The 24985-nt window shown below is 41.2% G+C and overlaps 1 protein-coding gene across 1 annotated transcript in view; it reads left to right on the top strand.

The window, feature by feature from the left end:
- The window catches only part of CEMIP2 (cell migration inducing hyaluronidase 2), a 54538-nt gene that overhangs the window by 16153 nt on the left and 13400 nt on the right, over positions 1 to 24985 (top strand). The window contains exons 6-17 of the mRNA XM_056848097.1: positions 1121 to 1290; positions 2108 to 2317; positions 3489 to 3694; positions 4397 to 4466; positions 5736 to 5864; positions 8835 to 8923; positions 9710 to 9841; positions 10722 to 10757; positions 11111 to 11266; positions 12473 to 12650; positions 22358 to 22573; positions 23722 to 23930. Coding sequence (XP_056704075.1) covers positions 1121 to 1290; positions 2108 to 2317; positions 3489 to 3694; positions 4397 to 4466; positions 5736 to 5864; positions 8835 to 8923; positions 9710 to 9841; positions 10722 to 10757; positions 11111 to 11266; positions 12473 to 12650; positions 22358 to 22573; positions 23722 to 23930 — 1801 coding nt within the window. The remainder of the gene's footprint in view (positions 1 to 1120; positions 1291 to 2107; positions 2318 to 3488; positions 3695 to 4396; positions 4467 to 5735; positions 5865 to 8834; positions 8924 to 9709; positions 9842 to 10721; positions 10758 to 11110; positions 11267 to 12472; positions 12651 to 22357; positions 22574 to 23721; positions 23931 to 24985) is intronic.

The raw sequence follows: 24985 nt of genomic DNA, 5'->3' as shown, positions 1-24985 counted from the left end.
AATGGAAAATTGGGGAAAATCAAAATGCATGCAACAACTTGCATTCTTCTCAGATCTAATTTTACTGCTTTAACATCATGCCATGCATTAGTTATAACTTAGCATATACAATTGTACAGTTTGACATATTTATGAAAAATAAAGAATAGGGGGGCAGTCCTAAGCAAATTTACTCAGAAGTAAATCCCATTTTATTCAGTGGGACTTACTCCCAGGAAGGTGTCATTAGGAAATATACCCAATATTTGAGAGATCTGCAAACTTCTGCATCATATGCTACTGTAACAGATGTATCTTAGTGTTTTTCATCTGAGATAGCAAAAAATAAAAGTTTAAAGTAGAAAACTCAAATTTTGTAATAAACAGAGCAAAGTGTATGTATTTGCACATAAACAGTTTCATATGCTCACAACAGAACTTTCTAACATTGGAAAAAACAAGCCTTCAGTTATGTGTATCCTAATAGCAGATTAATTTTGGACCACATTCACCAAAACATATTTTAAAGGTATTTATTGTTTAAATGTACATGTCTAAAGTATCCACAGAAGTTATTATCTAGTAGTTTGTTTTATACAAAAATCTTCATATTAGACATTTTAAATGAGTAAAACCTTGTCATAAAAAGCATTTCACTCATTCCAAAAGAGAAAATAGTTCATATGATAATTTTGCAGGGCTCTCACAAATTTCCAATTTTTCCACTTAAAAAAATCTTTGAGGGGGTTGCCAACCTCCAGGTAATAGCTGGTGATCTCCTGCTATTACAACTGATCTCCAGCCGATAGAGATCAGTTCCCCTGGAGAAAAGGGCTTCTTTGGCAATTAGACTCTGTGGCATTGAAGTCCATCCCCTCCCCAAACCCAGCCCTCCTCGGGCTCTGCCCCCAAAACCTCCAGCTGGTGGCAAAGTGGGACCTGGCATCCCTAGGGGGGTGCAGGGAGAAACCGGTAATCCCACCTCTTAACTTTCCCCTGAGCCTTTCCATCTCTAGGCAAGGACAAATTCTGTCAATGAACATTGTCAATTAATCCTAGGTTGTACATATTCATATTGGATAAGCAATCATTGTTTTCTTTCTCTCACTTTCTCCACAACTTCATCTCCTTTGTGAAACAGAAACTCCTCAGTTCCTTCACACAGGAGAAATTGTTGATGGAGTGGACATGAGAGCAGAGGTTGGAGTTCTCACCAGGAACATCTTAATTAAGGGAGAAACAGAAGATTCCTGCTACACTGGCAAGGACTGCCAGTTCTTCAGTTATGATACTTTTGGTGGACATATCAAGGTACGGGGTTGGGGGGGGATTGATTTGCTTCCTGTCAGCTCAGCATCTGACTGAAAAGATCCCATAAGATTAATTTTTAATTTGGGAGAGCATTGGATTTGCCACTTGGATTTGCCAGTTAATGGCTTGTCTTGCCTACAGTATTTCTCAAAAGCTTAAATTAATTGTCTGAAAGGCAAATTTTAAAAAGTCAGGATTAAGGAAGGATCCTGAGATACATGGGAAAGTGAACATAACTATGTAGCATTTTTATGGGATTCTTTAAGATTATGAAAGCTTGCTTACTTTAATGATATTGCTTACATGGCCGATTCGACCCTGAACAACGTCACACTAAGATCAAAATAAGACAAAGAAAAAGTAACTAATGAATCTTGCATATTTAGAGATTATATTTTCCAGTTGTTCTTGACTCATGTAGAAGGATTTTGTAGCTCGTAAAAGTTATAGGAAGGGTTGTGTGACCAGGGAGCACTTGGGCATCCATCTAGCCCTGTGTTACCAATTAGGTTAGTTAATAGGTTCCCAGCATTGTTATCCAAGATCCTTTTCATAGGAAGTGCTGGTAACTGAACTTGGTATTTTATTCAAGCTAAGTATGTACTCTGTCAACGGCCATTGCTTTTGTAACTGCAAGCAACTGAATTTCAACTGTGGCTCTTCTGTGTGGTCATAACTATTGTTATGTTTGCATGATCTTTGATATTGTTATATTTGCACCAGATGAAATGAATGCCATAAGAGTGTGATTGAACGAACGGATAATTTTTAAAGAAAAAGTGATAATTTAGTATGCAGTTGGATTATTCTTTTTCAGATTGTGAAGAATTTCACATCTGTACATCTTTCCTATGCGGAACTCAAACAAATGGGTCAACAGGTGCAAGGATCTTACTCAGTTCATTTTCACCGCTGTGGAGATGTGGATGAGAAAGGAGGGTACAGCTATAAGACTTATCTAGATGGTCTCTCAATTCATCACTGCTTCTCCAGATGTGTGGCAATTCATGCAACAAATGGCTTGTTGGTAAGAGCACTGAATAAATGATACCTTGTAAAGGGAGTTGTGAAGAGCCAAAATGTTACTCTTTAATTTACATTTAAGTGTAATAACTAATGAAACTGTTGGTTGTGATTGTAGGGCAATTTAAGGGAGAAGGAGAACTCTTCCCAAGTGTGGGAGCAGTATCTGGGCTGCATCCACTCTGAAACAGACCTGTGAGGCTGCAATGGGGAGCAGGATAAACTGTCTGTTCTAGATTTTCCAAGCATGGTTAGGGAATCAAGTGCCATTACATCTGCATCAGTATTTAGAGGTGGATCAGGGGAATGGACTTGGGTTTGGATCTAGCCATCTCTTCCACTCAATCTCATCTGATTCCCCTTCTTAACTAGAGTCCCCATCCTTGCAGGTCCCCTGACTGGAACTGCATTTTTGGTGGAGGAGGGCTAATAAGAGTTAGTGATGAAATGCCAAACAAAATGAAAAGGTCTACAGCCGCTGACGGAATATAACAATTGAGGGAGGCAGACAAATCTCCATGGGGAGGGGGGTCCCAAAATTTAGGCACCACAACTGAGATGGCCTCTTTTTTTTAGTTCCCACCCTTCTAGCCTTCGAAGGTGGGGGCACCTGAAGCAGGCTTTCCAGAGATGACCAGAGAGATTGGGTAGGTTTATGTAAGAATAGGTATTATATAGTGGTGCTGGGTAGTTCAGGCAATTATTAATTCTGTTCAGTGAAAGCTCCTTTTAAGGGAAGGCATAGTTAAATCAGCTCAAAGATGGACATTGGTTGAAATGACTAACCATGCAAAGAGGAACTAATGCAGTTTGAGTCCCCAGTGGCAGCTTTGTCTAAAGGATAAAATGGGACAACATGGTACCCATAGTGAATTTCAAGCTTTTCATTAGCATTTACTTAGATTCTTTAAGTATCTTTACATTGTGATTGACACCTGAGGGTCAGGATTCTTGCTGCCTATTTATAGACGCGTCTGGAGAAATAGCACAAGATTCACTATACTCACTATTCTTTTAACATAGATGGCAGGAATTTGATGTTTCAGCTCATGTTTTAGCGTAACTCCTTCATTGCTGACACAAATAGCAATTATACCAGGATAGTAAAAATGTAATACATTTTTCAAGTTTGTAAAAGCAGTTGGGTATGACATCATGAACTTTTATTTCTGCAGATAAAAGACACCATTGGCTATGATACACTAGGCCATTGTTTTTTCATGGAAGACGGCATTGAACAGAGGAATACACTGTTTCATAATCTAGGGCTGGTCACCAAACCAGGCACGCTGCTTCCCACAGACAGGAATAGCACAATGTGCCTGGCTATGAGGGATCGAATATATGGGAAATACGTGCCAGTGCCTGCCACAGACTGCATGTGAGTAGATGGCTGTATGAGGGACAAAAAGTTACAAGTGCATATTGTCTTGCCCATCTATTCAGGGGCAATTTCTTTTCAAGGTCAAGCTACCCACTAAAGACTTAAACATTGAAGATTTTAAGAAGGCAATGTGGTACAGTGGATGGTAATTTTGGTTTGGTCATAGAAGACCCAGATCGCCCTGATTCATGAGACTCATTGCCTGACCTTAAAAACAGTTTAGCCTAAAAGGCTTCTTAATAAGATTAAATTTGGTACATAACTGTGTGCTACAATATGGCTCTTTTAACATATACAACATTCTTATCCTTTGGAGTAGAATATTTAGCATTCTGAACCTCATTTTTAATGAATATCATTAATGTGTCAAGAAGGTTTTTCATCCTCATGGATCAATTTGAATACATCCCATCTTCCAGAGAAAATTCAAACTGTGTAATTTACTTCTGCTCTTTAATCCTCAGTGCAGGAAATCAAGTTTCTTTATGAAAAACAGATTAAAAGTATCCCAGTTTGTTGCCAGAAATTGAAATGCTGACATAAGCACTATTTTAAGCACTGAAACTCAATGCATGGAGAACTTTGAAAAGGCAAAGAATGTTGCATGTTAAAAAAAACTATTACTTGATACTGGAGCTAGGAACTTTCTACAAGATGGGCCATTCTTAATGTTCACTGTGTTTCACTCATATATTGCAGGGCTGTTTCAACCTTTTGGATTGCTCATCCCAACAATCACCTCATAAATAATGTAGCTGCAGGCTCACAGGTGAGATTTCTGAGCATTGTGACTGAGTAGTCATACTTTCCAAAACAAAAGCATATCTTCTATGGTGTGAAGGTCACTTTTTTTAATGGACATATCTTCATTCCTCTGTTGAAGCTAGTAATGTGGCATCTCTGATGAAAAACTTTCCCCCTAGATTTGCAGAATGGGCTTACTGTAAGAGTTGCACTGTGAATGTCATCTTCAGAAGAGTACAACTCTATACTTTATCATTCTAAAGTATATTTTAATGAGACTAATTTGGGACCTAAATGTAATGGAAAATACAAAGCGTATCACTTTTTCTAGAGAATGTTTTTGCCTTAGAACTGAAAGGTTCAGTAAATAAAAAATATGGATGTGACTATGGTCACACTTTTAAACCAGGAAAAAATGAGCTAGTATAAAAATGAGTTGGTATAAAACTAGAAGAACACCAGGGCTGTTATCCTTGCTGTGAAATTTAAGTGAAAAACAGAATGTGTACTTTATTAAATCCGATGATGTCTGTAGACTTCAATTATAAGTAATTATGTTGAAGCTTGGTATTCATATTCTTAACGGGTTCTTAATGGACTGAAGTTTTAGATTGTTCAGTTTAATTTTATTGTTTATAAAGATGGATGTAAAAATCTGTATGGAGGAGCATGGAGAATTTGAAAACCAAGGAGTTTGCAAGCTAGGCAGGAGCAATGTGATGACATTGCGAAAAGCAATATGCCATTTGGAGCTGTATAAATATGCACTGGGCAAACATTTTGACATGTGAGATACTTGGAACTAGTTCATTTTTTGACATATATGAATACGTAAACAATCCAGGGAAAATTTGAAACAGAGCAATAGATGCATTAAAGGCTTTTCAGAAGCAAGAAACCAAAGGAAAACATAACTGAATTCTTGCTGTTTCTACTTGCCAGGGGTTTGCCTACCCACTGGATTAAGGGACAGATCTTACTCTCTTTTTTTAAAGTCTGTCCCTAGGTTAGACTAGAATGTTTCTCCTCTGGGTTAGTTACTTTCTGTCTCAGCCAGAGAGGGAAGCCATTTTTTAAACCTCTTCTCTTTAAAAAGAGGTGAGGTACATATTTAAAATTCTATATAGAATTAACTATATAGTACCTAGAAAGTTACTAAGTTTTCCTTGGTTCATGAGGATAGAACAACAGAAAATTAAGCATATGAAGAGACTCGATGTATTGATGATAACATCACTTCGTTGGCTTCCAAAGTGATCTGCGACTATCCTTGTTTGTTCCTTCTTATTTTAAGGATGCTGGAATATGGTATTTATTTCACAAGATACCTACAGGAGATTCCCGTGGATTGTTTCCTGAAACCAAAGCTGAACTCACACCCCTAGGAATTTTCTATAACAACAAGGTTCACTCCAATTTTAAGGTAAGAGTCAGTCTTGTGAACTGCAGTTATGTATGGTTTACAGCCGAAATATAAATCAAACCTGTAGTTAGCCACTTGCCCAAAGTCCTAATTTAAGACAGGCACAAGCTGTCACGTTTCTGAGAACTGAGCAATTTATTTTGGGGGTAGTTAAATGCACATCATTATCAATCTCTGTCTTCATAAGTGAACATCTATGTATGTTACAGCCAATATATTTAATTGGTATGGGAAGCAGGTTTTCTTCCTTATATTTTTCTAGCTTACAGTTGAAGATTCAACTGAGAGCCACCGTGGTGTAGTGGTTAAGAGCGGTGTACTCTAAACTGGAGGACCGGGTTTGATTCCTCGCTCCTCCGCACGAAGCCTGCTGGGTGACCTTGGTCTAGTCACAGTCACAGAACTCTCTCAGCCCCCAACTACCTCACATGGTGCCTGTTGTGGGGAGAGGAAGGGAAAACAATTGTAAGCCGCTTTGAGACTCCTTAAGGTAGAGAAAAGTGGGGTGTAAAAACCAACTCTTCTTCAAAAGCGTACTTTAATATTACTGTTAATGGGCTTTCCTGGAAAATAACCATGTTCTCTGCTCAATCCCTTTAGAAAACACCATAAACAAAGCATGTATCTATTTCTGTACATAGCTGTGTGCAACTATAAAACACTGCTATAAACTAGAGTAAAAAAAGCTTGAGTGGTTACATAGTCAAATGAAACAATATTGTTGCTGCTCTGCATTAACCTTTATATGGCCCAGAAAGGGTTTTTTTTGGGTCATTTCTGCACAAATTGGTCTTCCCTGCCCCCAAGAGTTCAACGTTTGTCATATGTTTCTGAAACTGCACAAATTTTCAGAAAAACTTGTCAACCAATACAAAGGGCTGCTTTAATGCTAGAGTCTTGGAATTCATCAGACAATCCACCAGACAATGTTTTATTCAAGGGAATTATACCTACCAGTCTTCTAAATGAGACTCACAATATTATATAAAAAGCGTATAAAAATCCCCTCAACATATTATCACAGGCGCCAAAGGCATGGACACACACACACTCCCCTCAGCTGGACTCCAAAGCCTGAAACAAACCTGGTTGAGAGAAAACAGCTGGTGGGGCATTTGCAGGAAAGAATCTGTATGCATAAGAAAAAGATTTATATACCTCTTTTCTGATGAGCACCCCTCCTTCATGCTCATGAATTCTCTCCTACAATTGCCTCTGCATCTAAACAAATGAAACTACAAATCTGCACTTTAACACCTGGGGGGGTAAAGTCAGACCCTTCACAATACCGTATTTCACCGCATAATCATCGTCGACGCATAATCGTCGCACCCTGTTTTTTCAGTCCAAAAATTGGTTTATAACCTTTCATCGCGTAATCATCCCATGGTATAATTCTGTTTGTCATGCCGCTTAAAAGGTAAACAGAGCAGCAGTGTATTCACCAGTGGCATACGGATACGCATTTATCTCTCACGCATTGCGAGCCGCGAACCTAGAATTCTCAGCGCACGCGCATTGTCAGTATATTTCTGAAAGCTGACGTGTGTGGTTTGTTTAGAGCTCTGCAGTACTAATGGTATTGTCAATCAACCCAATGAAGCGACGCTAGCTGGGAGGTGTGGGGAAAAAAGCTGGCTGCTGCAGCCCAGCACCTGGGCATCACAGCCACGTTTCCCGCGTGGCATGCCAGATGCCGGAAGAAGGGAGATACTGGCAATTTTTTTTAAGCTTCACATAATGGTCGCACCCCACTTTTTTGCAAAACAAATTGACATAAAATCTGCAATAATTATGCGATGAAAGATGGTATCTACCCCCTTATTCTTGTTTCCTGCCTTTTCCTTTCAGCCATTTCCCTCTTTAGCTACTGAAAACTATGCAAAGTCACTTTGATTTGTTTAACACTTGAGTATATCATTTCCTCTTTCTTACCTGTCACCACTACATCCTGGAATAAAGGTATGGAGCACATCCTTTCTTTCATTCTTCCAATACAGAGTTTCCAGAGCTTCTTCTCTGTGCCATTTCTTCCTTACCCTCTTTATCACATAATCTTAGGCTCATTGGGAAGACCCAAGAACATCAGTACTTTTTGATTGTGTATCAGGAGGGTTCCAATGATGTAATTAAAATACAATCACATTTTATATGTCTGTTATGCTTTGATATAATAAAACCCTTAGACATCCTTAGAAAGAGTAATTTAAATTGCTGTAATGGGCTTTTAATTGATCCTGGGTCTTTCTGTGAAATTCACAAAATTAAGCAATACCAAATTAAGCAATCTTACAGTTTGTGGCACTTTTTCCTGTTCGTTTCTTAACTTAAAAGTCTCCTGTTAGTTGGCTGAATGGAAATTAATGATGTCATGTCCCAAAGAGAACTAATCCCTCAAAATCTATTTAAAGAGTTGTCAAATAGTTTTTTTGTTTAGTGATGTCCTATTGTAGAAATTTGAAAGCCAGTTTTGTAGCCAGTTCAAAAAGAGAATATCAGTGCATCTGCCTTTGATCTGAAAGTAGGGTATTCTGATTTTTTTATTTTTATGTAATATTGCAATTTCCTGGTTTCTTTAAGTCTGTGAAAGCTCCAGGCTCTATTCAAGAACATAATCCTATGCCTTTTGCATATTAGAGGAGTGTACTTAAGATACTATTGTGGCACAGCGATTGGTCAGATTCATTTCTTACAGCATAATTGAGAGCCAGCATGGTGTAGTGGTTAGATTGTCGGCCTAGGATCTGGAAGATCCAGGTTCACATTCCCACATGATCGTGGAAGCTTGTTGGATGACCTTTGGCTAGTTACACACTTTCAGCCCAACCTTCCTCACAGGGCTGTTGTGAGGATAAAATGGAAAAAGATGTAAACTGGTTTGGGTCCCCACTGGAGAGAAAAGCAGGATATAAATGAAATAAATAATAACTGAAGGTGAAGAAGCCTAATTTATCACACCATTTATTGTAGGCTGGTTTATTAATTGATAAAGGCGTCAAAGTCACCAATGCGAGTGCTGAAGATCCAAGGGAGTATCTCTGTTTGGACAACAATGCAAGGTAGAATATATTCCCTGAATAATAATTAGAGTATTAAATACAGAACGCTCTTATTTATTGATATCTGAGCTCACTGTTTGTTTGGTCTCTCAATCCAGTTTTAGGAAGATCTTGCTCCAAGGCAAGGCAAAAAAGAAAATCACTGTTTCAGTCTTGTTAATAACCTCGGTCACTAAACTGTTTGTGTTCCTGTCTTTCAAATTGCTGAGTTTAGTCACAGTTGCTGTTAAGTGAAGCTATTTTTATATAGTGAGAATTGTTTAGTGTCCCATTAACAGTCAGTATTGGGGACTCAAACAAGAACATACACCCTTCACCTGTGGACTCTGTATAGCAGTACTTGAACCATCAGTGAGCTCAGAGATAGCTTAATACTTTTGTCCATCTCTTCCATGTCTCTTCCATTTTCTCTTGCCTTCTTAAGAAATGGAAAAGCTCCAGAAGTGGCAAGTGATCATTGCATTCTTTCAAAAAATAATTTATTTCCTCATATTTATATCCCACCCTTGTTCCTGGCAATACAAGGTTAAACCCTCTGAGTTGCCTGCCTTCAGCACGTTGTTGCCCATAGGGTTTGAAGCATCCAAAGAGTCATTTGTAGAGTGGCTGTCAGGCATCACTTAAGGTCAGACTTGAAGTAAACAACCTCCTCTTGATGCAAACATTTTGCCTCTTTTAGTTTTGCAAAAAATAATCTTGATTGTTTGCAGAACTGTAATTTTGGATGCCATAAAAGTATGTGCAAATATCCGTGGAGCCGTTTCTGATATCTTTTTCTTCTACCAGGTTCCGGCCCCATCAGGATGCAGATCCTGAGAAGCCCCGTGTTGCTGCTGTGATAGATGGGCTAATAGCTTACAAAAACAATGACCATGGGGCTTGGGTCAGAGGAGGGGACATCATCATCCAGAACTCCGGGTAAGTTTCCAAGAGCTACTATCTCTGTGTTGCTAGAAGTAAATAGTTCTTTTAAACCGCACTGCAAGAGCTGTGCTAGTAAAACTTTGTACTGTTAACGTCTCAGGATATAAAGGGTAGGGCATCTTGGCCGTCTTCTGGGCATGGAGTGGGGTGTGTGTGGGAGGTAGTTGTGAGTTTCCTGCATTGTGCGGGGGGTTGGACTGAATGACCCTGGTGGTCCCTTCCAACTCTATGATTCTATGAAATATCAAAGTTTACCTATCAAGGGTTATTGCTTTTGCTTTGAATGAGGCTGTGTGTTTGCAGGCCTAATTGTAAATTTCGTAAGAATTTGGGGCAAAGCCAAGGATGGAGATGAAGCAAGTTAATTAAAAGTTAAACAGTATGTTTTTCCTAATGTTGCATCACAGCAGTTTTGAAGAACTGTGCAAAAGCAAAATATTTCTAGACTTCTAAAAAGATTTCATACAGCTTTTAGTTATCATGCACTGTAGTTTTTCATCTTTGCTCAGAGATTTTGGCTGTAATCCTTTGCACGCTTCCCTTGAAAAAAAAAAGCTAAATTGAACTCAGTAGGACTTGCTTCTGCATAAATATGCCTAACACCAGGCTGTTAATTTTCATTCCATTTTAAAAGAAAGCATTATTCCATCTCTCCTTGTACAAAACAGATCTTTCAGAAATCTGTTAGCAAAGTAATTTACATTGATCATAAACATTTGTGCTGCCCTACCTAATGGCTACATAATGTCACAGTGTATGTTAGTACAATCATTGGCATGCTCCTTCAAATGACTTATTTGCTTCATATTGTGTATTGTCTGAGGTTTAGATCATAGTGTTTGATAATTCCAAAACAATGGTTTTTCTCTTCTAGATTTGCTGACAATGGAATTGGACTGACCTTTGCCAGGTTGGTGCTATTGTGCTTAATTTCTGCACTTTCTTACAAGTCTTCCTTAATTTCAGAATGTAACTGCACATTTTGTTTGTGTAGTTGAAATGAATTGAAAGGCAGCAATAAAAGCCATGGAAGGATTTTTTGAGCCAGTGGCTCCAAATAATGTCTGAGACCTGCGTTCGAGGCCAGCTCACCCACAGGCTTCCTGTGATCCAGGTTTTGATTTACCATAAAAATTATATTTCGGACTTCCAAAAAGAAGGACAATGACTTTTAATTTCTTTTTGAAGAGATAATGTTGCCTCTTGGAAGTCATAAAAAATATTATGTTGCTGAACATGATCCCTTGCCTTTGTTTTTGATAGTGATGGAAGCTTCCCAAAAGATGAAGGCTCCAGCCAGGAAGTTAGAAACTCTCTGTTTGTTGGTGAAAGCAAGAATTATGGTTTTTTAGGTGGCCAGAACAAATACTGGGGGACTGGAGGAATTGACAGTAAAAATCGCACTCTGCCTAGAAATCGGTAAGAGAACAGAGTTGCCCTTCCAGAAATATAACTCTTCCTTTCATTTTTAAAAATGCAGTAAATCTGATGCTTAAACATAAGCTTGTTCAGCACTTCTTCCATGATTTGCTTTGCTCATGATGTTTCTGTAGAAATCATCAAGCAGTTGTTGCAAAGGGTGCTGCAGAATAAGTCTTTCACCTTCTCAGGATTTCCCATTTCTCTGAGACTTAAATTGTAATGTGAATGATTATCTTTGAATTATATTTGAAGTGCTTCCATGTTCATCTGTATTGAGAAGTTGGGGGAAGTAGTGAGAACATAATGAGGGCAAGCCCAAACTAGCAGCCTTTGATTTCTATGAGGTAATCAAATATTAAAGCAAAGCTTAATTTTTAGAAACTCTTGCTCTATTCCATACAGTTGTTTATACCACGTGAGAGCCATTCATTTGTAGGCCCATTTATTTGACAGTAAGTCCCATTGCAAGAAACACAGCGGTCATCACCCTTAATCATAATGTGTACAGTTTCATCAACGCTGCTTCCAGATGGAGCCCTTGTTGGCACACTACTTCAGCATTGGGACAAGTCTGAAACCAATTTGTGTTAGTCTGTAGAGTGGACCAAGGACTAACTAGTCCTTGGTCTATAGCACAGTACAAAAGAGGGATAATTGCATACGGTTTGGCCACTATTTGGTGACATTTTCTCATAGTTGCATTCTTCCTATTCTGATCTAATTAGATACAGTGGATGCTGATGTCTGTAAGGACAGTGGGAATTAAGTGTTGAGTTCATATATAAATTTGATTGTGGTTCCTTGGCTTAAATGTACACTCGCTTCAAAAATTAAATTTTGTGCAACTAGTTTTAATATGCTGGAATATGCTCTGGGCCCTTAGGGAAAAGCAGGAATAGAAAGTTCATTAAATAGGATGTGACTATGGCCAGAATAACTACTGTTCAAAAGTCTGTCGTTGCCAGTACCATGTGTAAGCACTGTTCTTAATGCAAAGCTGGACATAGTTTAAAATGTATCTCACTGACCTTAATTCATTAATATTGAACTTTTACAGCCCAATTTTAGGCATGTTTTCTCAGAAGTAAGCCTCACTTAGATAACATCAAACTTGTTCTTTGGTAACTTTTGTTGTGAAGATGTGTTCTAACTAGTGTGTGTGGTGGTTAAAAAGGTATCTTCTAAATATGTGTTCTTTAACAGGACGTTCCCAGTCAGAGGCTTTCAGATTTATGACGGACCTATTCATCTCACCAGATGCACATTTAACAATTTTATACCAACTTCAGATAGATTCACCAGTGCCATTGGATTTTTGTTGAAAAACACCTGGCAAATGACACCAAAAAACAACATTTCCCAAGTGACGTTTGGTAAAAGTGTAAGTTTTGTGGTTGTAGTACTAAAATAGGAGTGGAATTACTATTTGAAGGTAATAGGGGGTTAATTTTATCTTTCAGGCTTCATTTGTGCATATGCACTAGCCTTAAATCATTGTCTTCCTCCAGAGGGTGAAGACTTATTTGTTTAATTTGGTGTTCCTTTACTGATCCTCATTCCTGTTAATGTTAATTGCTGTTTTATATATATAAATGTATGTATTGCTTTGTTTTGTAAAATCAATTCTTAATATCTTTTTACTTGTTCATTGCCTTAAAGGCCCTACTAGGCAGGATAAAAAGTTTTAAATAAATACCTTCTTACCTCTCCAGCTGCTTCATCCTTAACTTATTTTTATATCAGAATTTGTTAATCAGTGCCTCTTCCATAAAGTTACTGAGCTCTGGCGTAGCACCCTTATGATATCTGATGATCTATGGATGTAAACTTTGGACAGAAAAATGTGAGCCACTGTCTCACTGGCCTGTCCGTCCAGTCCCTCCAGCCCTTGAAGGGGCCGAGCCAGAGGCGCTTCTTCGGTCTCAGACCACTCTGAGGGAGAGTCAGAGCTATCTTCTCCCCCAGAGTTCTAGGCCTTGCTGCAGCCAGCCTGACCCATGGCTCTGCTCCTCGGCCTCCACACTCTTCTGGTTTTTATAGAGCCTGGGTCCTGAAGCTCCACCCGGCCTCCTGCCCTGGCTCCACCCCTAGCCTGCCCCTCCCAAGGCCATAAAAGGGCTGCCATGGAGGCTTGCTTCAGCCCCCATGCTTCCCCAGCCTGCGTATTGGGGCCAGCGTACACCTCGGCCCTGCCCTCCCCTAGCCCTCTCAACCATCAGCTGATCGGCGGGCTCGACGCTGCAGGGTGTGGCACTTTGGGCAGGCCACGCTTCAGTTACCAGCTTCCTTCTTCGGTCTCCGTCCTCCACGCTGACTGGTCCGTAGTCGGGAGGGGCGTTGCCCATGCCCGCAACCTGTGGAGGGAACGGGAGGCATGTTGTCTGGGGTGCAGCTGGGTTCCTGGTTCTCCCAGACACCTTTCTCCAGCCCTGATGTAAGCGAAGGGGGCAGAGGAAGGTCCGTGGTGCCTGCGGTGGACCCTGGTGTGGGACACAAAATTTACTGAATTTGCTAGCCCTTTTTGCTATTTTGTGACCGAGTGCACTACAAAAAATATGCAGAGTTGAAGTTATGTTTCTGGTTACCTCAACAAAGGCTGTCGTTCTAAACAGTTCCCTAGTGAATATCTCTCTGCCCAGATGCACATCCATCACTTCTAACCTCTTTAGGTCAGATATTGCAAAATGTATCCCAGAGACCTCTGTTTATAGTTACCTTTGCAAGGAAGGTTGTTTTATACTTTAAGGGAAATGATGAGACCTTTAGTACAGCATCTTTTTTAGCAATTATATGCTCTCTGTGTATTCAAAGCCTGATGGTGCATATATGGCTGCTCTATGTTGAGATAGCTGCATTCCATCTCCCAAAAGTTTATCACCATCTTTCTCGAAGACATTTTTACTTTTGATACTGTTGAAACTAAATGATTGAATAAGGTCTTGTGACATAACAGCCCCACTGGCCCTGTGGACACTGCTCCATCCTGACCTCCAAGGTATCTAGGCACCAGTGACTGCCCAGGTCTCTGCCCGGTGACGCACCACTCTCCCATCTTTCCCATCCCTTAGAGGGATTCTGTTTCCCTCTTTTGGTACTGCTGCCACAACCTTTGTAGGAATTACCCATCGCGAAGACCAGCTACCCTTCACTGCATTGCTGTTCTAAGGCACCACTTCATGCCTGTGTCTCCTACTGTCCAGCAACTGGTTATTACAGGGTGTGCTTACTGAATTTGTGTGCCACTGGAGAATAGCGATTTGCTGACTATCCCCCTTCTCCTGGCATCCATTTTAAATAGCATGTTCAAATGGTGGAGGTCTGTGTGGTACAGAGAACAACTACCAGCATTCAAAATTATAAAGCATTTATTAAAAATAAAATATCCACATACATACTCTCATCATAGCAGCAGATAGAGCAAGGAATCCAAAGGAAAGTCATAAACATGCAATACCTCTGTCTCTTATGCTATGCATGCCCTAGCTGATCTTATTCTAAGGCAGGTTCTTTAACTTAGGCATTACAATGTTCCCGCTCTGAGGAGGATGGCATCTTGATCTTTAGGTGATTCCTACCGGCTGCTCAGGGGAGCAGGACTAAAGTTCCACTTTCTGCCTACTCAGTAGGACTTCCTGATCCTCAGTTTTCCTCCTGCCTCAGTAGGGAGGTGAAGCAGCAGAGTGAGCTCTGCAGCTAAAGTGAAAACAGTTAGGAAAGCCATCTGCTTCATCTTACTTCTAAACCTTCATTCTTATTCTAATTCTTCTACCTAGCCTATTTTTCCCCCTTTAGTTTCTATCTACCTAAATTCTCCTCAATTCTCCCCACCTCCCCGTCTCAGCCAACAGGCACCATAATGGTGTCCAGAGATGAAAGAGAGCAAGATGAGTTCCTCTCCAGCTAAGACCATGTAACAGGTCTTATTGCCCTCAAAGAAGGAGCTCACAAAAATGGTCTCTACCTTCTGCGGATGTGGTTTAGCTAGCAGAGGAAACGGAGGGGACTGAAGAGGCTATCGCACGCAAGCACAAAAGGCCTGATGCAGCACCAGAAATCGGTATGAAAATATGGAGAAATGCTGACGAGGCCCTTACCTCAGAAACTGTTGCAACAAGGGTGTTTGCAACCGGGTGAGCCCCTTCTCAATATTGGGTGCCCCCTGGGACAGGCACTGCATTTCAGCAGGATAGAGATTTCAGAGTTAGCTCTTCTTTGTGAAGAAATTGCCACGCTTAGAGGGGAACTGCATGGGCTACAGCCTGCTTCTCGTGCCTCATCCTCCAGAGACTCCCCTTCTCTTCCCTCTCATCGGTGCACTCTGCAAGCCAGGCAAGGCCCCCTCCTCCCAGGCAAGGCCTTTCCTCATGGCCAATGAAAGCGGGCAGGAAAGCAAACACAGAGGCTGCAAACTCATGTTCCTGCGATCTTGCCATCGCAGAGGGGGAATCAGAGGAAGACATAAGGGAGGAGGGGGAATTCTCTTCAGAAGAAGAAGAGTTGGTTTTTATATGCTAACTTTCTCTACCACTTAAGGAAGAATCAAACCGGCTTACAATCACCTTCCCTTCCCCTCTCCACAACAGACACCTTGTGAGATAGGTGAGGCTAAGAGTGCTCTGAGAGAGCTGTGACTAGCTCAAGGTAACCCAGCTGGCTTCATGTGGAGGAGTGGGGAATTAAACCCGGGTCTCCAGATCAGAGTCCACCGCTCTTAACCCCTACACCATGCTGGTTCTCAGGAAGAGGACAAGACGGTAGAGGAGGATCAACAAACCAGATTATTATCTGGGGAAGATTTCCAGGGTTTATTTTCTAAGGCCATTATTGCATTAAACCAGTCTGAAAAGTTCCCTAAACAGAATAAACAATGATGCCGTACCCACCCCAGTAGGGGGACAGCTTCAGGGCTTCTCTTCCCAATGGTCCCTGCTGACATCGAAGCAGTGGGTTCAGCAGGTAGTGGCGCAAGGCTATCAGATAGAGTTCTACAGAACTCTGTTGGACAGGTTCATTCAGTCACCCAAATCAATCAAACAAGAAAAACACCAGAGAACCATAGCAGTGATTCAACACCTGCTGCAGATAGGTGCCATAGAACCAGTTCCCGTAGAAGAGTGTTTTTCTGGCATTTATTTTATTTTCTTCACTGTGCCCAAAAAAATAGATACTGGAAAGCCATACTAGACCTAAAAGAAATGAACAAGAGACACTTCCATATGGAAACATTGAGATCAATAGTAGAAGCCCTGTGTCCAGAGGTATTCATGACTTCAATACATTTGACAGAGGCATATCTGCACATACCCATTCACGACTTTCACAGAAGGTACCTTCAATTTGCCTACCAATCCAGCTATTTCCAATTCCAAGCCCTACCATTCGGGCTGTCCTTGGCCCCAAGGGTATTTACAAAGGTCTTAGTAACCCTGATAGCCAAGTTGAGGAGGTATGGAATTCCAAGTTCCATTCCTACCTCAATGACATACTGGTGTGTGCTTCGTCACTACACCTAGCCAAAGCACACACAGAAGTGATGTTGCAAAAACTGGAACAGCACGGTTACCTAATCAACCAAAAAAAAGCCATCTATGTCCAACCCAACAACTGACTCACCTGGGAGTAGTGATAGATTCCAAGAGAAACAGACTGTTTCTTCCAGATGAAAAGGTGACCAAGATCTCCACCATAGCGAGATAAGTGACAAATACCATGACATCCAAACTAATGTCACTCGCCAAATTACAGGGCTTGATGATCCCTTGTATAGACACAGTCCCCTGGGCCCGGCTACATTTGTGTCCGCTACAGTGGCTGCTTCGTCCGCACCAACTTGCGGTACTACACAAAAAGGCCAAAGTAATATTCATTCCACCATCCACCAAGAGAAGCCTAAATTGGTGGTCTCACAGGAGCAACCTGGACAAGGGGCAACTCTTTGTACAAGACAAAATCATTCAAGTTTTCACCAATGCCAGCCTAAAGGGTTGCGGAGCCAAGTGTGAGACTCACCTAACTCAGGGACAATGATCAACATCAGAAAAATCACTACATATCAACTACTGGAAATCAGAGCAATCAGGAAGTCCCTTGTAGAATGGTGGGCCATCAACATGTCTTGATATGCACAGACAATGTGGCAGCCAAAGCCCATGTCAGCAAACAGGGAGGGTCCAGGTGATTGAGCCTCCACAAGAAAAGCTCCTTGTTTGGGCGGAATCCCACTTGAAATCCATCAGGGCAGAACACATTCAGGGAGTTCTCAACACAGAAGCAGATTGGTTGAGCTGCAAAACAATGGAAGAAGGGAAATGGACAATCAAGTCAGATACCTTCTGGTAACACAAAGATTCAGCGTACCAAAGGTGGACCTATTCACCACTATATCAAACTGACAAGTTCTTCACTTCTATTACAAGTTTCAGCATCTGGAAGCGGAGAAGGTGGACACCCTACTTTCACCACACGTTCCCTCCTTTTCCCATCTTACCCAAGGTAATAAGGAAGATTGGAGTGGGCATCCATCATACTCATAGCCCCATACTGGCCCAGGACACCTTGGTATTCGAGCCTTACGGAACTCTCAATCCAGAGTCCTTGGAGATTATCAGAAACTCTGGACTTACTACAACAGGGTCCACTACACCATCTGGACCCATACCGGATGTGCTTAATGGCATGGTACTTGGGAGGCAACGACTTGTGAATAGGGGATACAAACACAATGTGATTGACACAATATTGGAGGCCAGATGTCCTTCCACCAGGAGGCTATAAGACATGGAATGAAAAGCCTTTGTACTATGGAGCCATTGCAGGCACATTGACCCACTAGTAGCCAACATAGGGTCCATCCTAGAATTCCTACAAGATGGCATAAGTCAGTCATTAAAGGCCTCTACCTTACGTAAACAGATTGCGGCTATCTCCTCCATTTTATCGTCGATGGAAGGATTCTCTTTAACCAAACACCCTCAGATGCAGACCTTCCTAAAGGGAGTGTACCAAATGCCTCCTCTGGTCATACACAGGTTTCCCACGTGGCAACACCACGTAGTTCTTAATGCCCTCTAAAAGCCACCATTTGAGCCCATCTGAGAAGTCATATTAAAATTCATCTGAATGAAGACCATCTTCCTAGTAGCCGTAACATCAGCACATAGGATATCAGAACTAGGGGCTTTACCCATCAACAAAGGTCTCTGCATATTTCATAAAGAAAAAGTTGTTCTCAGACCAGACCTTGTGTTTATTCCAAAGGTGAACTCTTACGTTTCACAGGAGCCAGGAAATCCAATTACCATCCTTCTGGGGTTTCCGGTTCCTGACGGAGCAACACCTTCAAACTGAACCTCCTCCGTGAGAATCGTACTTTTAATATAATTTTATACAATTTGGACACTTTGAAGCTCAGCAAATTACTTTGAAGTTGCTTTGAAGAAGTTATCTTTGATTTACTGTTATCTGAAGGGGAGTACCCTGGTCATGTGTTAAGCTTCATGTTTTAATTTATGACCCGGCAGCTGGGTGGAGGAGAGGAGCTCAGCGTCCCTGAGATATATTCTCTATGGGGCAGCTGCTTGGACTGTGTATTGTGCTGTAGTCTCTGCTTGGACTGAGTCAAGAAGCTGTAATAAGTTTCCCCCCCCCCCCCAAAAAAAAAATCAGACGCATTTTAATGGGGGCTGGAAAACGCTCTCGTGACTCAGAGGACTTAAACTCTACCCCTGCAAGCAAACAAAGCAAGATTGGGGACTATTTTATTTCTGCTAATACCACTGAGTTCACTGTTCCTGTTTCAAACCATGCTATCCTAGCAACCCCTCGGTGGCGCCTCAACATAATACTCAGCGGGAAGACCAAATTGAAGCTCTAACATCTTTGTCGGAAGCCGAAGAGGTGGACTCCAGGGATTCCAGTAATATCTTAAAGGAGCTTTCTCTCCTCACAGCTAAAACAGTGAACAGCATCTTTGAAACTCTGAAACGTGTGTGTTCAAAACTCGATCATCTAAGCCATCAGGTCACCAAGCTCACTAGTAAGAGTCAGGTGCAGTCTGAGCGTCCAGAGTAAAGTATTCCAGAGCGGAGTTCACACCCATCCCAGCATGATGTCACCAGAAGCCAAGTGAGTCCTAAACTCCTCCATTCCAACACAGATGGAGGTTATTATCAGCTTGTTCTACAGCCACATAAGGCTTGTTTGAATATACACCATTTTAATGGTTATATCCCAGACTGGAAAATGAAGTCTTTTGCCACCCAGCACTTGTGATCCCTCTTGGGAAATAGATTCAATTCTATCGACTTGAAGTCAGTTGAGCCCCTTAACTCCTCACAACAGTCCTGTAGTGTGCTACTAACCTTTGACAGCTCCATTCTTCCTTCGTTACTTTTTCGTCAGAAACGTTACCTAAGCTCCAAAGGCATTTTTCCAACACGGGTCTTCTCCAATGTTATTCAGTCCTCGCTCTTTTCAAAGATTGATCACTCTCCTAAATCTATGGCCCCGGATGAACCTACCAGGGGGATTCTTCCCAGCGCTTCCCAACAGGATTTAATTAGCTGGTCTGATGCTGTCAATCTCAGAGAAAACAATGAAGACTGTCTCCACCTTGAGAACAGCATTGAGGAGGATTTGATTAGCTCTTTCACAGCTTTACCTGCCTCGGAGCAGATGGCAATAACAGACTGGAGCAGTTGCGAGTCAGACTTTTGGAAACAAAGGAGGTTACCTCAGCGCTCTTGTCCCAGACTTCTCCCCCTGCCATGGTTAACACAGAGGTAGCCCTACTTCAGCCTACTCCAGCTTTATTGTCCCCTATCTCAACTAACCCTGTGAGGGCCTTTTCTCTAGATAACTCACTGTCCAAGGCCAAAGATCTCAACCATGATCGCCTGTTCTCCAAAGCTGGGGGGAACATAAATGAGTCATCAAAGCAACCTCCAGAGAATATTGAAATGGAAACTTATGGATGCCCCCCTCGGAATTTTCTTGATAATCCAACCACGCTCAACCAAGTGGCTCAATTCAACAATGGCTGTTTTTTTATGGACTCTAGGGGAAGCTTAGAAAAGATCGAGAAATTAAATTGACAACTAAAGTTATTATCTTGGAACATTATGGGGTGGGGGAATAAGTTATACGACTGAATTTTTTCCAGTTCTTGCGTAGGCATGACATTCTGTGCCTCCAGGAGACATGCGTGCAAGCCACACCCGCTGTCAAAACCCACTCAAAGGGTCGTGGTAGTGGGGGTTTGGTGGTTTTCGTTTCGTAATTACCATCCTTCTGTCACATCCAAATCACTTGAAGGACCGAGAGTGGCACAGATTGGACTTGAGACATCTCCTAAGGATTTACATCAGTAGGACAGAGAGTATCAAGAAAATGGAAGCCTTATTCATCTCCCTCACAGCAACCAACAAAGGGAAGAAACTCTCTAGACCACCTATCAGCTATTCCATCCTGCAGTTCATTGCAGAGGCATATAAGGCAAGCAAACTTCCAGTCCCGAAGGGCATATCGGCACACTACCTCCGGAGTGTGGCAACATCATCAGCATTTGAAATAGAGGACTCAGTCGAGCAAATATGTCGCGCAACCACTTGGTCATCCGTGTCCACATTCGTGAAGTACTATTGCCTGAACATATATGCATTGGCAGATGCCACCTTCGGAAGAAGAATCCTGCAACAGGTCGTGGAAGAAGCATAAACCACCCAACGAAGACTAGCACTAGAAGATCCTGAAGATCAAGATGCCCTCCATCCTCAGAGCAGGATAGAACCTTGATTACTTACTGTGAAGGTTCCTTCTGCTCTGAGGATGGAGGTCATCTTGCCCACCCTGAGGGAAGAAGGGCTATAAGAAGAAGAAAAGGAGAACAATAAACAACACTCAGCAAACCAATACCACATACAATGCACATAAGTTTTTAAAAATCTAACTACACACACAGAATAAAGTAACAGGTAAGTGTTGGAGAATTGATTTTTTAAAAACTTATGTGCATTGTATGTCTTAATGTTCTCACTCTTAATGTTCTCCCTTCTCTTATTATTCTCCAATTCAGTTATTAGTAACAGTTATGACAAAGTTTAGAGTTCCTGTCAGAGTTAGCTCAGGAAGTTTTAAACTGAGGTTCCCTGAGCAGCTGGTAGGAACTACCCAAAGATCAAGATGTCCTCAGAACAGAAGGAACCTTCCCAGTAAGTAATCAAGGTTCTTTTCTAAAAGCTGCCTATTACCTTGTGTATTTGTTCAGGCAACCCACATGTGTCCGCCCCACATGGCAATAGCAGCCTTCAGCTGGTGCTCAGGTGTGAGCATTCCTTCTCCCTATATGGAATCAGCCAAAGAGACCTTCCCCCTCTATGCCAAGGGATTTACTCTCTGTTTACCCACCCCTGTGGTTCAAAGAAGCCTTTCCTGAAATCTCCAAGAAAATACATTCTATCATCTGTCTCCCAAGTCTCTGTCCTCTTCTGGGTGTCAGCTTCTAGCTGGAGTTATGAACTGACCATTTAATTGTCTTCAGCCAGGGAGGCTATTAGCATTTCTAAAGCATCGCTGGTTGAGGTTGGAGAGCATTTGACCCACCCACCCCCGTTCTCTGAGAGCCAGCATGATGTTAACAGCAGAGGACTCTTATCTGGAGAACCGGTTAGATTCCCCACTCCTCCACATGAAGCCTGCTGGGTGACCTTGAGCCAGTCGCAGTTCTCTCAGAACTTTCAGCCCCTCCTGCCTCACAAGGTGTCTGTTGTGGGGAGAGGAAGGAAAGGTGATTATAAGCCACTTTGAGACTCCTTAAAGGTAGAGAAAAATGGGGTATAAAAACTAACTCTTCTTGTTGTTTTTCTTCATCGAGAGATAAAGAAAGAGAAACTATTTAAAACTAAAGGTGAAGATTTTGTACAGCCCAGACCTCCACATTATGATGTATTCCCCCACAGATTATATTTGGTGCACATCATCCCCTAATTCCAGAGCAAAGCATCTCTATTACCCAATTTAACAACAACAAAAATTGTACTGCTACTGAATTTGCTTTAGGGCAAGAGACTCATATTCTTCTTGTCTTCTAAGGTTTTTCTAAAAGTCTTTTTTGGAAAACCCGGTCCTTGGTTTGAAGAGAGTGATCTTGATGGTGACAAGAATTCTATATTCCATGATGTAGATGGATCAGTAACTGGATACAAGGACACTTACGTTGGTAGAATGGATAATTACTTGATTCGACATCCAGACTGTATTAATGAGACCAAGTGGAATGGAGTTATCTGCAGTGGGACCTATGCTCAGGTTAACTGAGATGTCATTGTATATTTTTGTGGTTAATATATATAAAATACGAACAGCAAAAGTTTTGTCTTCCATTTTCTCAAACTTCTACAAATTTTTTAAAATTTAGTCTATTTAGTAGGCTCAAAGATATATATTTTTAATTTAATCTATTCCGTAGGGTCAAAGCAGAGAGTTTAGAAGAAAGAGGTTTTCCAGAAATGTAGGATTGGGTATGGAAGGGCAGAATGACCTATTCCTGCATTGAAATAATAGCTGACTGTGTGATCTTTCAGTTCATATAACCAGAAGTGCTTAAATCCTTTCCAACTTCTAATTTCACACCAGCTTTCAGAGAATATTTAGATGGGCTGCTTTTTTCATCTTGGATTTGCCCTTAGTCTGTGCAAAAATTCTCCAGTTGCTAACTTTTTAAAATCTTCCCTGTTTACATAAAATCTAGAACTAATTTAGTTACTCTGGAAGACAGTTTTCTGTTCAAATTATTTTCTAATTCTGTAATGCTAGTTTTATTGTGTTGTTCATTGATTGTCTTACGGAGTTTGATTGCATTCTGTAATCTTCCCAGTAAGAAAGGCAAGCTTTATATAAATGGAGTATTTGAAGAAGGGATTCTGTTTATATTGCCTTAGAGGCTATGGGCTTGTTCTTCCACTTCCATTCTTCCACTTTCTGCCTTGTTTCCTGTTTAATACTAACCATAGTATGTTCTGGTATCTGAACTGACAACCTGTTGTTAGTATTTGGTCTCTAAACCAGAACCAGAACTCCTTGCTTTTTATTCAGGTTTGGAGGGAAACCAGTAATCATAGTTCAGTGATTCAAACATGGTTAATTGTAAACAGGAAATGAAGAAGGAAGTGACATGGGCAAGAGTGAAGAATGCTGTGCATAAGTTTGCAGTTCCTTTGCGTTCATCTGAACTGAGCCTTTGCTTATATGCTCTCTAGCTCAACTTGTCATCTCAATTCCTCATGTAATCTAGTGTAAAACAGGATTTTAATGTGAACTTGGATGTGCAACAGGCCATTCAAACATGTTAGGGTGTAGGCTGTATCTCCTTCCTTTTCATTTGTATTGTTTCCACTTGATGTAATAACTATCTTTTAAAATACCCTTTTCTTTACTAATACTTGCTTTCTTTTTAGGTATATGTTCAGACATGGAACCCACAGAGCCTAAACATGACTGTTGTGCGGGATGAATACCCTTACAACCCTATGATACTTCGAGGTATTAATCAGAGAGCTGCATTCCAGCAATATCAGCCTGTTGTGATGCTTCAAAAGAGCTATACAGTTCATTGGAATGGACAAGCTCCACAAACAACTTTTTTTTACCTCATTAACTTCAACAAGTATGTTTCTTTTGATACTTCATTTTGGGTTCTGAAGAATAGTGTTCTGTAGTCGTAAAGAAATCAGTTATCATCAATGTTACAAAGCCAAGGGAAATATAATTTTTAAATTTCATTTTAGTTTTTGCAGTGAAACGGTACAACTTACTACAGACTGCTCTGAGAACAAAGAACGCAAGGAAGAATCTATAGTTTAATGAAAAATAATTCTTGTTCCTGTAACAACCACCAGTGCAACCTTAATTGGTTTAATTTACATTTGTTGTCAAGAGATTTAATGCATTGATTTTCTTTAATTTATTTACTGGTCGGGCAGACCAATCCTCTGTGTGTGTGTGTGTGTGTGGATATGCGGCAGCCGGGAGTGGAAATAAAAGGAAAGAAAAATGGAAAATGGTGAAAATCCTATTTTGGTAGCGTAGCCACACCACAGCGCAAAGGGGCATTCCCGAGATGAAACGTGTCTGGAAGTTGACTAATGTCCCCTGGTAACACTCCTCCCATGCTTGTGTGGGCTTTCCCTTCTGGGATTTCCCTGCCAGTATGGCAGCAATGGCGGTGAAGGGTTAGGGTTAGGGTGAAGGCTGGTGCAGCTCCACGGCTCCTTGGCACCAGCGTGTTTGCCCCCGCACCGGCATCTGTGCTACTTTGTGCTGTGGTAAAGTGGTACGGACGCCAGCACAGAGTCACGCTGGCTCCTAGTGAACTATGCCCCCCCTTAGGATTGCAGGCTAAATAGGAAAAGTGAGTGAGTATAAAGGTAGATTTTTTTAAAAAAAGTTTAGTTGTTTGGGGCCACAATCCATCTGAAGATCTCCAGCACAAGCCATGTTTGAGTGTACCTCAGCCACTCCAATTTATTTCAATAGGGCTTGTATAAGAAGATGAAGAAGATCTGATTTTTCTCTACCTTTTAAGAAGAATCAAAACGGCTTATAATCTCCTTCCTTTCCTCTCCACCCTTTACCTAGTTCCACACAGGATAAAAATGCATTTTGTCTTGTATGTCAACTATCTTCTGTGACCAAGACATTCTGTGACCAAGTATTTAAAGA

This window comes from Euleptes europaea, chromosome 4 (assembly GCF_029931775.1).
Source record: "Euleptes europaea isolate rEulEur1 chromosome 4, rEulEur1.hap1, whole genome shotgun sequence".
In the NCBI taxonomy this organism is placed as follows: domain Eukaryota; kingdom Metazoa; phylum Chordata; class Lepidosauria; order Squamata; family Sphaerodactylidae; genus Euleptes; species Euleptes europaea.
Note: the sequence above shows the minus strand (reverse complement) of the source record. Positions and strands in the feature narration are given on the sequence as shown.